General features: G+C 61.7%; 1 protein-coding gene across 1 annotated transcript in view; it reads left to right on the forward strand.

The window, feature by feature from the left end:
* Nucleotides 1–11,166, forward strand: part of Jph3 (junctophilin 3) — a 48,009-nt gene extending 36,843 nt beyond the window's left edge. Inside the window, exons 3-5 of the mRNA XM_027933240.3 lie at nucleotides 2,090–2,214; nucleotides 6,024–6,904; nucleotides 11,086–11,166. Of these exons, the coding sequence (XP_027789041.3) occupies nucleotides 2,090–2,214; nucleotides 6,024–6,904; nucleotides 11,086–11,166 (1,087 nt within the window). The remainder of the gene's footprint in view (nucleotides 1–2,089; nucleotides 2,215–6,023; nucleotides 6,905–11,085) is intronic.
* Nucleotides 11,167–11,447: the final 281 nt, after the last annotated feature.

Raw genomic sequence — 11,447 nt, forward strand, 5'->3', positions numbered from 1 at the left:
CCTCCATGTCATGTGACTTCCACCTGGTCAGGCCAGTGGGTGGTGTCCCTCCATGTCATGTGACTTCCACCTGGTCAGGCCAGTGGGTGGTGTCCCTCCATGTCATGTGACTTCCACCTGGTCAGGCCAGTGGGTGGTGTCCCTCCAGGTCATGTGACTTCCACTTGGTGAGGGAAAAGTAAAAAGAAAGAAAACCTTAACAAAAGTCTATTTGGCATGAGGTTTCCAGAAGGAGTGGAGACAAAACGGACTGTTGGCTGGGAGGGGGTGACCGATAGAGGCCACGGGTCCCCTTGGGGCAGGAGCACCCAGGACAGTGGCACAGCTCTGCGTGCCTGGGAACCACCCTGAGGCGGGTGCAGGCCTGTGGGTTCTTTCTCAATGAAACCGTTGTGGCCAAGGAGACCCAGGGACCATGGCAGGGAGAGGCTGCCCGGCTGGGCTGTCAGTGAACTGAGGGGTGCGTCGCTTGCCCCGGGTCCTTGGCCACCCAGGCTCCCTGAGGCTCCAGCCGGGCCTGGTGTCTCCACAAGGGCAGGCCATGTTGGACCAATGCGTTGTCCACTTTGCAACCTTGCAGACCTCAGGGCACCCCGCTGCTCTTGCTGGTTAGTGGGGCTGTCCATCTGGGCATCAGAGGAGGCACTGAGCAGCGGCAGGCAGGGGTGGCCACCCTGAGACTGCCAGACTAGGGTGAGTGTAGATGTCCCGCAAAGTCCCCAGGTGGGGACTGCAGCAGAGAGCCCCATGATCAGCACACATGCTGATCATCTGCACCCAGCAGGCCTGCAGCAATGGCTTGACACCGGCTCATCAGAGATAGTCAGTCAGGTATTGATTAGTGCTTAATTGACAGGTTTATCTCTGACTCCCTGCCCCTATTTTGTGTGATCACAAACACCAGATTCTCAAGGAATCTTCTAGAAGGTGGTCCTCATACTCCATGGGACATGCAGCCATAACTATGTTGAGAAATTACAGATTCTCCCATTTCCAAGAAATAAAACTGTGCGAGGACAGAATCCTGCCAGTGCTAAATTCCGGCCCAGGGCTTTCTCTCGGGTCTCTGGGGCTTCCTCCCAGCACGGCGGAGCCAGGGCAGGAATGCCTGGAGCCCACGGGCCCTCTGCAGCTTGCTTCATTTCCTGGAAGCATGTCTGGTGGCGGTTTATATTTCTGTGTCTGCATACATGACAGAGTCACCTTCTCTGGGAAAGTTGTTCCTGTTAGCACCGAGGGATTTTGAAGAGAGCAAACCTGGTCTCTCCCAAGATTCAAGGGTTTCCAGGCTTAGCCTGTGGACGCCCAGTGACAGGTGCTGCAGGGAGAGGGATCAGGCAGCTTAGGGCTACAGAGGACTCAGTGTGTCCCCAACAGGCGTCCAACCCCGTCCTGAGCATGCTGGTGTCAGGGGCAGGGCCTTTGACAGGTGACCAGGTCATGAGGGTGCAGACCCCACAATGGGATCAGCGCCTTCTAAGAGGAGGCCCCAGAGAGTTCCCTGCCCCTTTCTCCATGCAAGGACGCAGTGGGAAGGTGTCATCCGTGCGCTAGAAAGCGGGTTCTCCCCAGACGTGGAGCCTGCTGGCACCTTGATCTTAGACCTGCAGTCCCCAGACTGGGGCAGTGGTGCCTTGGCCACTGTGGCCTTGGCCAGCCGACAGGACTGAGTGGGAAGAGGCCGCCAGAGCAGAGCTGGGGGCAGCCCACAGCCGCCCACACCTAGGGTCATCCTGGGCCAGAGTTGATGGGGGGTGACTGACAGGAGGGCATCGGGGCACTCCTGCCGCAGGACTCATTGGTGTCCCCTGTCATGGCACCCTGGCATGGGCTCCCTGTGCCCACATGCAGGACGCTGGTCGATAACGAGAACACACACGTTCTGCAGCACATCTGACAAGCCGGGCCGGGGGATTGGTGCCAGTGATGTTTGTTGAATGAATGAGAAAGGTCCGGAGGGCCGAAGGCAGCCGCAGTGCACCAGCCTCCGCTCTCGGTCTTGCTGGGTGTGCAGGATCGTGGGCACGAGGCCTCAACCCCACCACCTCTGCTTCCCGTCCCCCTTCTCATTCCTCCCGTATTCCCCCAGGACCTCCCACTCGCGGGCCAAGGCTGAGGCCGCCCTCACCGCGGCTCAGAAAGCGCAGGAGGAAGCCCGGATCGCCAGGATCACTGCCAAAGAGTTCTCTCCTTCCTTCCAGCACCGGGAGAACGGTGAGTCTGCTGCCCCCCAGGCTTCCAAGGCTGGGTGCACGCCGGGCGGTCAGGCATGAGATGTGTCCCCGTGCCCCAGGCCAGCTGGACTCACATGGGTTCTGCCCCAGAAGCTGACATCCTGCTGGTGGCCACCGCTTTTACTGGCGCTGCATGTCCCGGCAGGGCCTCCTCAAAAATTTCAGGTGGCCCCAGGGTCCATGTGTCTGTTTCCAGGTGTGCTGCCTCTCCCTGTCTGCTGCCGTCTTTCTAGAACATTCTGTGATAATGGATATCTCCGTCTGTTTGCTGTCACGTGGCAGCCACTAGCCTTGCGTGGTGAGAGAGACTAAGGAGCTGGGCCCAGTTTCATTCAGTCCTAACTTGTCTGCTTTTAGATGCAAATGGCCTTGTGTGGCCACTGGCTGCTGCATTGGCAGGTGAGGCTCTGAGTACTGGACAGCAGCTCCTTCCATGTCCCATCAGGTTCAGGAACCTCAGCCTTCCCTGCAGGAGCCCATGTGGACCGTGTGCTGTCTTCTGGACTCCATACGACAGGCCCAGGGTCATGAAGGCCTGCTGTGGTGTGTGGTGGAGGGGCTGTGCTGGCAGAGGTCACAGAGTCCTGGCCCACTGGCTCCCAACCTGGCCTCTCTGGGAAGCCAGGGGACAGGGCTCCCTCCTGTCTGCACCTCTGACCAGCACACGGGAGGGCTGAGTGGAAAGCTGCTGGCGTCTGGGGATGGATCCAACCCTGCAGCCCTGAGCTGCCTCCTGGCCTCGGGGCAGGGACGGTCCCCTGGGCCAGCAGACAAATTGGTCCTCGCTATCTGTTTTCTCTGGTGTCCTGCCTGTACTGGCCCCAGGGCGCCTTCCCCAGGTGCTCCTGGCCCAGACATGGAATGTGGCCGTCCTCCTTCCGCACTCTTCCCTGGCTGGGTGCCTGCTGCTCCTAGCTAGAGGTACAGTCAGGAACACAGAGCACCCCTGGTCCCCACTGCCTGTGGCTGAGTCGGTGGGCTCTGCTTTGTCCTTGATGGGACCTCAGCTGTGACCTTGGGCTAGGAAGTGGCGTCCTGACAGGTCTGCATTCTTGTGAGTTGCCCACCCCTCGTCCTCCAACCCCAGCCTCTTCTCTGGACACACTGGGCCCAGGTGTGTGAGCCGGGTGGACACAGGCCACCAGCCCTGTGCTCAGACCATTAGGCGCCTGGTGACACCAGCCACACGAAGAACCCTGGAGGACTTAATGCACAGTCCCCACGCATGGGTCGCCCAGGTCCCTTGCACAGGTCGCGAGCTGACTCCACTGCTGGGGCTGTTCTTGGCCTCTCAGAGCCTCGTTTCTCCATCTGTGAGGGAAAGGGAGGGCCACAGTGTCTGAGGCTCCTGGGTGCGCTGAATGGCCCAGGAGCATCGTCCACCTGCGGCTCCAAAGGCGACTGTGTTGGGAGGAAGGGCTACCTAGATGCAGTTAAGGCCAAGATGGGGAGGTGGGATCATCCTGGATCAGTAAAGCTCTAAATCCAGCCTGGAGTTTTCTTAAAATACCGCCCAGAGACACCCAAGCCAGGAGGGTGTGGCCACAGCCCAGGGGTGCTCACCAGAAGCCGCAGAGAGGCCAGGAGCAGATTCCCCTAGCGCCCTGGCAGAGCCCCACCCGCAGCTTGGCTTCAGAACCCCACCCCTCAGACCCCCAAGAGAGAACGTCTGCTGTTTTGTGCATAGTGTGTGGCCCCGTGACCCTGGTGTGGGCCCTGGAGCCCTGGCAGGCGGATGCTAGGCCCGGAACCATGGGTCCGGCTGGCCAGGCCTTGGCTGCTGTTTCGGGCCAGAAGCTGGCTCCTGGAAGCGTCCCTCTTCCTCGGGACAGGACTGAAGCTAGGGCTGCTGAGGCAGCTTGAGCCCGGGCTCCATGCAGACAGCATGAAAGGATCGAGGCCAAACTGGGAGCGTGTGCAGCTCAAGGCCAGAGCCTTCTTCTTGTGTCCTGCTCTTGGGCTCTGGAGCATGGCAGCATCACAGGAGCGCTGTGGGCACTGGACACTGCCCGGCCTTGGCCCAGGGACCTGGAGGACCCGGGCCTGCCCTCCCTTCCTGTCCACCGGGTCCTGCTTCCAGGAGCCTCTGGGGTTCTTGGCTGTCCCTCCTGGGCCTTCCCTCCACAGTGCCTCCTGCCAGGAGTTGGATCCTGTATCTCTGATTAGTGCTGAGTCTTCTGTGTAGAGAGTACTACAGGCAAATGAGCCCAGGCCAGGGACTGGGGGCCATTGAGGCCACTGGGCATCTTGCAGCTACTCCTCACAACCAGAAGCTGCATCTCCTCTTGGCAGATGAAGCCAAGGTTGAGCGCAGTAGCTGGCCCGAGGTCCTGGAAGCCAGGAGGCAGAGCAGGGCCTGGCTCCCCACCCTGAGCTGCACCTGCTCGGACAGCAAATCCCAGAGTTTCAGCCGGGGAGAGGGCCACCCCATATAAGCCGCCTGCACCTGGAGGACCTGCAGCCTTCACCGGGGAAGTGGGGACATCCAAACCAGGAGCCTGGTTTTCTGCCGGGCAGTGTCCAGTGCCCACAGCGCTCCTGTGATGCTGCCCATGCTCCAGAGCCAAAGAGCAGGACACAAGATGAAGGCTCTGGCCTTGAGCTGCACATACTCGATCCTTTCATGACGTCTCCAGGAGCCACAGCTCTGTGCCGTTAGCTTGAGCTGAGCGCCACCTCCCCACACGGCAGTACTGGCAATTGGGGTGCCAGCCTTCCTCTAGGCCTCACAGGAAAGGCCACAGGGCCATCTGCAGACTCAGTGTCCCAGCTTGCCAGACCCCTGGTGTCTGGGCACAGGGTTGGTGGCCCTCAGAAGCCCAACCCCAACCAAGGGGGTGGTGTGGTGAGGCACGATTATGGGGGCTCTGAGAGTGGGGCCCTGAAGAGAAGCAGGCGAGGTGGGAACCCAGGCTGGGAGGTGGACGCACGGGTCTGGTGTGGTTCTGCATGGACCCATCCCCAGCCTGGCTCTCTGTGTGGATACCATGGTAGCCCCAGCCCTGTGACCACAGAGGACCAGTCACTGGAAGGGGCTCGGAGACTGCCTGGCCCACATCCCCATGACTCACGGGGACACCAATCTAGGGGGCTGTCCCTGGTCCAGGGCCACATGCCAGGGTCACCACCCTGCCCTGCTCACTGCTGCCTGGGCACCTGAGATGAGATCAGGGACACAGTCTTGTGTTGACATGTGAAGTGACTGTGCCACTGTCACTGGGGCCTGGCCTGTGCGGGGCTGAGGACAGACATCAGAGGCTGGGGTGCCAGCCCTGCGGAGGTCTGCTGGCCAAGGAAGTGTGGGTGCCTGGGCTGTCTGCGCCTCCAGGCACGGGCTGGGACTCGACTGAGGCAAATGTCTGTTCACTGTGGAGGCCTGAGCAATGCAGGGAGGGGCCGGACCTGGCCTCATGCTGGCCCCAATCCCAGGGGAAGGCACACGCCTGAGGCAGTGGGGTTGGTAGTGACACACCGTGACACGCCTGGCGTCACCAAGCCTCAGGACCTGTAGGAGGCCAGCCAGTGTGTGATGAGGGACCAGGCTGAGGGCTGTCCACTGCCATTGCTGTGACCTGGGGCCGCCCAGGCATCCTTAGAGTGCACAGTGGGTAGCGTGCCCCACCAAAGGGCCCTGGGAGCCCCTGTTACCAGTCTCTCCCTCGGCCCCTGCGCCTCCCCTGAGCAGGGAGCACCCTGCCCTGGGCCTTCCTGCCCTGGGCCTTCCTGCCCCGGGGCCTTGGAGGAGCAGGCTCAGGGTGACCCCCACTGTGTCTCTTTCTCGTCACCAAGGGCTGGAGTACCAGAGGCCGAAGCAGCAGGGCTCCTGCGATGACATCGAGGTGCTGTCCACCGGCACACCGCTGCAACAGGAGAGCCCCGAGCTGTACCGCAAGGGCACCACCCCTTCAGACCTGACCCCGGATGACAGCCCGCTGCAGAGCTTCCCCGCCAGCCCCGCAGCTACGCCTCCGCCGGCCCCCTCCAGGAGCAGGGCGGCCCACTTCTCACGACAGGTCTCAGTGGACGAGGAGCGAGGCGGGGACATCCAGATGCTCCTGGAGGGCCGGGGAGGGGACTACACCCGGAACAGCTGGGGTGAGGAGAAGGCAGGGGGCTGCAGGGGCGTCCGCAGCAGCGCCCTGCGCAGCAGCCAAGGCACCGAGGACTTCCGCACCCGGGGCGCGGGCCACAAGCAGCCCGGGAACCCCAAGCCCCGGGAGCGGAGGACGGAGTCCCCCCCAACATTCTCGTGGACTTCCCACCACCGGGCGGGCAACCCTGGCTCCGGGGGTGCCAAGCTGCAGGAGCCCGACGAGGAGCAGCTGAGCAACTACAAGCTGGAGATGAAGCCCCTGCTGAGGATGGACTCCTGCACACCAGAGCCGCACCCCCAGAGGAGACGCCACGGCCGGGGCGCGGGGGGCGACCGGCGCTCCGAGGACCGGGGCTTCGGGCTGCAGAGACTGAGGTCCAAGTCCCAGAACAAGGAGAACCTGCGGCCGGCCTCCTGCGTGGAGCCTACCGTGCAGAAGCTGGAGAGCCTGCGGCTGGGGGACCGGCCTGAGCCCCGGCTGCTGCGCTGGGACTTGACCTTCTCCCCACCCCAGAAGTCTTTGCCTGTCGCACTGGAGTCCGATGAGGAGAACGGGGATGACCTCAAGTCCAGCACAGTAAGTGGCCGCCTCCCCGGCCCCAGGGGTGGGAATCCAGGGTTGTCCCCCAGCTTCTGACCTGTGGCCCCCTGCAGGTCTCTCTCGAGCGCCTCTCCAGGGGTGGGTCTCCTATTGCTCTGGGTCAGTGGCGAGAGGAAGGCAGAGGACCAGGACAGAGTGCCTCAGTGGGCTGGCCCTGAAGACCTTTCATCTGTGCCGGACACAGGGCCAGGCACTCACTGGGCCATGGGAGGAAGCAGATGTCTGTGCTGCTCCCAGGAAGCCAGAGTCCAAGGACAGCCCCTGGGTGTCCCCCTCGCTCCTGACCTCCTTCACCCTGCAGCCACGCTCTCCCCATTCTCCCAGCACAGTCCCAGAGTGCAGTGCCCCCTGGAGTGCAGTGCCCGTTGACCCCATAGGTTCTCAGGCCCCATCCTGGCCTTTGGGGTCAGGCTCAGACCACCCAGGTTGCTCACACCCTGTGGGAGGCCGGGGCGTGCTCCCATTTGAGGACCTCACCTGAGACTCCTGCTTCATCCGGGCAGATCTTCCCCACCTGAGTTCCCTGCGGAGGGTGGGCATTTGAGGGGAAATAGCCCCTGCCTCAGAGCCAGACGGGGCTGGGGGTCTCAGGGTCTTGCACAGGTTATACCCAGAGGGGAGCCAGGACCTGCTTCCTTGGCTGGGGGCCATGTGGATGCAGGGTAGGTAAGATGGAGAAGGCCAGAGGTCTTCGGCAGGACCCCAGCTTGCCTGCCCATAGGCACAGGCAATGCCCAGACCTCTTGGTTTCTTTCTTCACTGGTAAAAAAAAAAAATTCTAAAGGCTGCTGCTCCACAGGGCAGACAGGAGATGGGCTCACCCAGGCGGGGGTGGGACCCACAGTGTGGGCTCAGGAGGGGGCCCCCTGCAGGTGTGTTGCCGTGGCTACAGCAGGGCTCCTGAGCGATAGTCTCTGGTACCCCCAAAGGTACTGTGGCCTGCGAGGCCACTTCCGCAGGTCCCTAAAGTGCCTCCCCTCCTTAGACACCCACAGCAGCCCCCGTGGCTCCTGCTGGCACTCACGCTCATCCTCCCTGTCGCAGCAGGCAGGGTGCCTGCGCGGGGCTATTTTGGGATGGAGGAGTGATGGGCAGGGGTGGGAGGTGCGGATCGACGCTATATTTAGCCCACTGAGCCCCACTGGCTCTTTTGGGTGCTTTCGACACTAAGCCCCCTCTGGTTGGCGTGCCAACGTGGGGCCAGCCTCGGCCAGCTCTGGAGTGGGGTGGCTGCAGGCAGAGGCAGGGGCTGCAGCCCAGCCATGGTTGGTATTCCCCCTCAGCCCCAGGAGCCAAGATGGAGACTCCAGGGCCCACCCTGGGGTCCCAGCTTCCTGCCCAAAGCAGGCAGGGTCTTGTTCACTTGCTCCCACAACCTGGGGACATATTCTGGGGGCTGTCACTGGGTCTGAGGGGAGGTGGCCTGCTCCACCAACATTCATGGTGGGGAAGTGAGTGGCTGTTGGGGTGACGTGGGTGCTGAGGTCCGAGGCCTGCTGCATCCCCTCCCTGGGGCACAGCTCTCCACAGTTCAGGCTGCTCTGGGCTGGCAGCAGGGCCAGAGGTGGGATGTCCTGTCCAGCAGCGTTCCCCTCATCCAGGGACTCTACCCCTTACCACCGTCAGGGTAAGTGGGCAGAATGGCAGTCCCCGCCCTGATGAACGCATCTGCTCCACCTGCTTCTCTGGGGCTGTCCAGGGTTCCTTGCTGCGAGGGCAGCAGGGGTGGAAAGGAACCTGGCCATGGAAGGCCCCAGGTCCTGGCAATTCAGGGTGAAGTTATCGTGGGCAGGAATGTCCAGGCTTTCCCTCCGGCTCTGCCAGCAAGTGAACTCCACAGCCTCCACTAGACCCTTGAGTGTTTCTGGGCCTGATTCCCTGTAGAAGGAAGGCTGTGGCACAGGTGCCAGCTCTGGACTCCCCCACAGCAGGGGACAGCTAAGGCTCAGCAACCTGGTTGATTCCCAACACCCTCCCCCCAGCAAATCTCTGCTGCCAGGAGTCCAGTGAGCAAACTCAATGCCAGGCTGTGAGCTGCAGGGCAGGGTAGGCGGCCAGACCAGGGTGCCCCTGCCTGCAATGCAGATGGAGCCCAGTGGGCCGGTGGATCTGGGGGCCACGCAGGCCCAGCTCCAGAGCTAAGTGGGCCGGAGACCTGAGGCTGGGCTCTGAGGGCATCTTTTGCCATCATGGGTGAGATGGCTGTCCAGCTCTCACAGACCCTGCGTGAGGAGCGGCGTGGTGGCATGCTCTCCACCAGCACCCTGCCTCACAGAGCGTCCCAGGCCCTGCAAGAGCTGTGTCACCACAGGGTGACAGCCAGCAGCATTAGGCAGCCTTTTGACAGGATAACAGGGCACGCCCAGCCCTGTGAGCCAGGAGAGGGAGGGCGAGGGCCTGGCCACCCAGGCATTGGAAAGGTGAGCACCGGGAGCCGGGGCAGGGATGGACCTTCCTTGACCACAAGGACAACCATGTCACTCAGCTGGCCATGCAGCTGGGAGAACTGCCTGACTTGGGGACAGAAAGAGCTATAGGCTGGCTGGCAGCCAGACAGGAGGAAGGCGAGGGCAAGATCAGGCTGCTCCTCTGCAGCTGGGGGTGGGGAGCCCACATGTGCATGGGGAGGAGCTGCAGCTGTGCCTCCAGGACACCCCAGGGTTCAGGTGGCCCTGTGAGGCTGCATCTAGAGGACTCTGAAGGAGCCACCTCCTCCATGAGGGGGTACCCATCGTTTTAGCTGACAGCTATGTTGAGAATTCACGCACCATACGGCTCACCTGTCCAGGGCAGGCAGTTTGGTGGTTTTAGTGTATTTAGGCTGTGTACCCATCACAACTGTCTGACTCTAGACTACTGCCATCCTCTATAAAGACACTGCAGACCCACTGGGCCGTCCCTCTGTCCCCACTCTGGGACTTGCCTCTGCTGGACGTTTCACACTGATGGGATCATATGGTGAGCAGCTTTTTGCTGGCCTCGCCTCACCCAGCATCAAGACCCGGTCCACTGCTGGGGCACACGCCAGCTGCACTCCTTCCTGTGGATACCCTCTGCACGGGCAGCCACATCTGCCGTGGCTGCTCACGTGTGGGACGCATGGTGTGCTGCCACTTTCTGGCCAGTGTGCTGTTGCCACGAGCAGCATGGATGCGTTTCATTTTCATTTCTCTTGGGTCCTCACCTAGGAGGGAACCCTTGGGGGAACTGCCAGACTCCTCCAGCCTCATCTGAGAGGAGAGGAGCAGCCGTTTCCTTTCTGGGGAGAGGCATTCCAGCCCCCTCCCTTGCCTGTATTGCAAGCCTGATGCCACCAGGGCCTGCTCAGTCTGGGAAAGCCAACCTCATCATGGCTCTGACGTTTGGACACAAGGGGAGGAGAGGGGCAGGGAAGCAGCTTGGGACCCTAGCGCAGGTCATCTCCACTCCAGGAGATGTGGAGGCTCCCGGCCACTTCTTTACTTGGGTGTAGCCAGTGTGTGTATGTGGTGGTGGGGCGGGCAGAGGTCTTCTGGGATCAGGCCACCACTATGGGCACACCCGGGGCTGGGCTGCTGTGCCCGCCTCCAGGAGGTGGCCCGCCCTTCCCCGGTGCAGCAGGTCACTGTGCCTTCAGCATTGCGGTGACACTTGGTCTTGAGGAGCAGCCTCACAGGACAGAGCTGCCAGCATCCTCTCCTGAGGTCTACCTCAGAGGCCTTGCCTCCACCTGTCCCTGCCCAACAGGGGCAGCCTGCAATTTAAGGGCCAGGGCCAGGCACTGATGCAGGGCATGGGGAGGGGCTGGGCTGCACCTGAGACAAGCACCCTGAATGGAGCCTGGAAGCTGGGCTCCTAGAAGAGTCAGCTGCTGCAGTTGCTCGGGGGCAGTGGCTTGTGAGTGTGAGTGAATTAATGGGAAGGTGACTTCACGGAGGACTGCTGAAGGGCTCTGAACTTGAGGGCCACTCGGCGTGGGAGCACAGCTGGTGCTGGCTGGCCACCGCGAACCGGCGGGTGCTGTGACACCATGCTTCGATGTCCTAGCAGCTGGAGGCATCTGTTGACTAACCACTGTGACACAGGGTGTTTGGGGAGCCCGGGCTTTTGAAAAGGGCTCTCACTGTCCTGGCCCTCCACGCCGGCACACATGGTGACCCACCTGTGCTCTCTTCCAGGGCTCAGCTCCCATCCTGGTGGCCATGGTGATCCTGCTCAACATTGGAGTCGCCATCCTGTTCATCAACTTCTTCATCTGAGAGACTGTCCCGCTCGCAGAAGCACCGGTATGCAAAGGGGGAACTGGAAAGGGAACGCCCCGCTCGGACAGCCCCGGGACTTCCAGTCTTTTCACAGAAGAACACCACGGTTGGGTATTACTCACAGTTTGCCTTTTTTTCTGGGTAATGTTTTTTGGATTTTAGCCAAAATTCTTTGCTTGTGTAACACTATGCTGTGTGGCATGGCAGAAGGAGGCCAGCACGCCGACCCTCCCGCTTGACGTGGAAAGAGAAGGGATCCGGCACACCAGCGGCAGAGA

Source organism: Marmota flaviventris, chromosome 18 (assembly GCF_047511675.1).
Source record: "Marmota flaviventris isolate mMarFla1 chromosome 18, mMarFla1.hap1, whole genome shotgun sequence".
NCBI classification, from domain to species: Eukaryota; Metazoa; Chordata; class Mammalia; order Rodentia; family Sciuridae; genus Marmota; species Marmota flaviventris.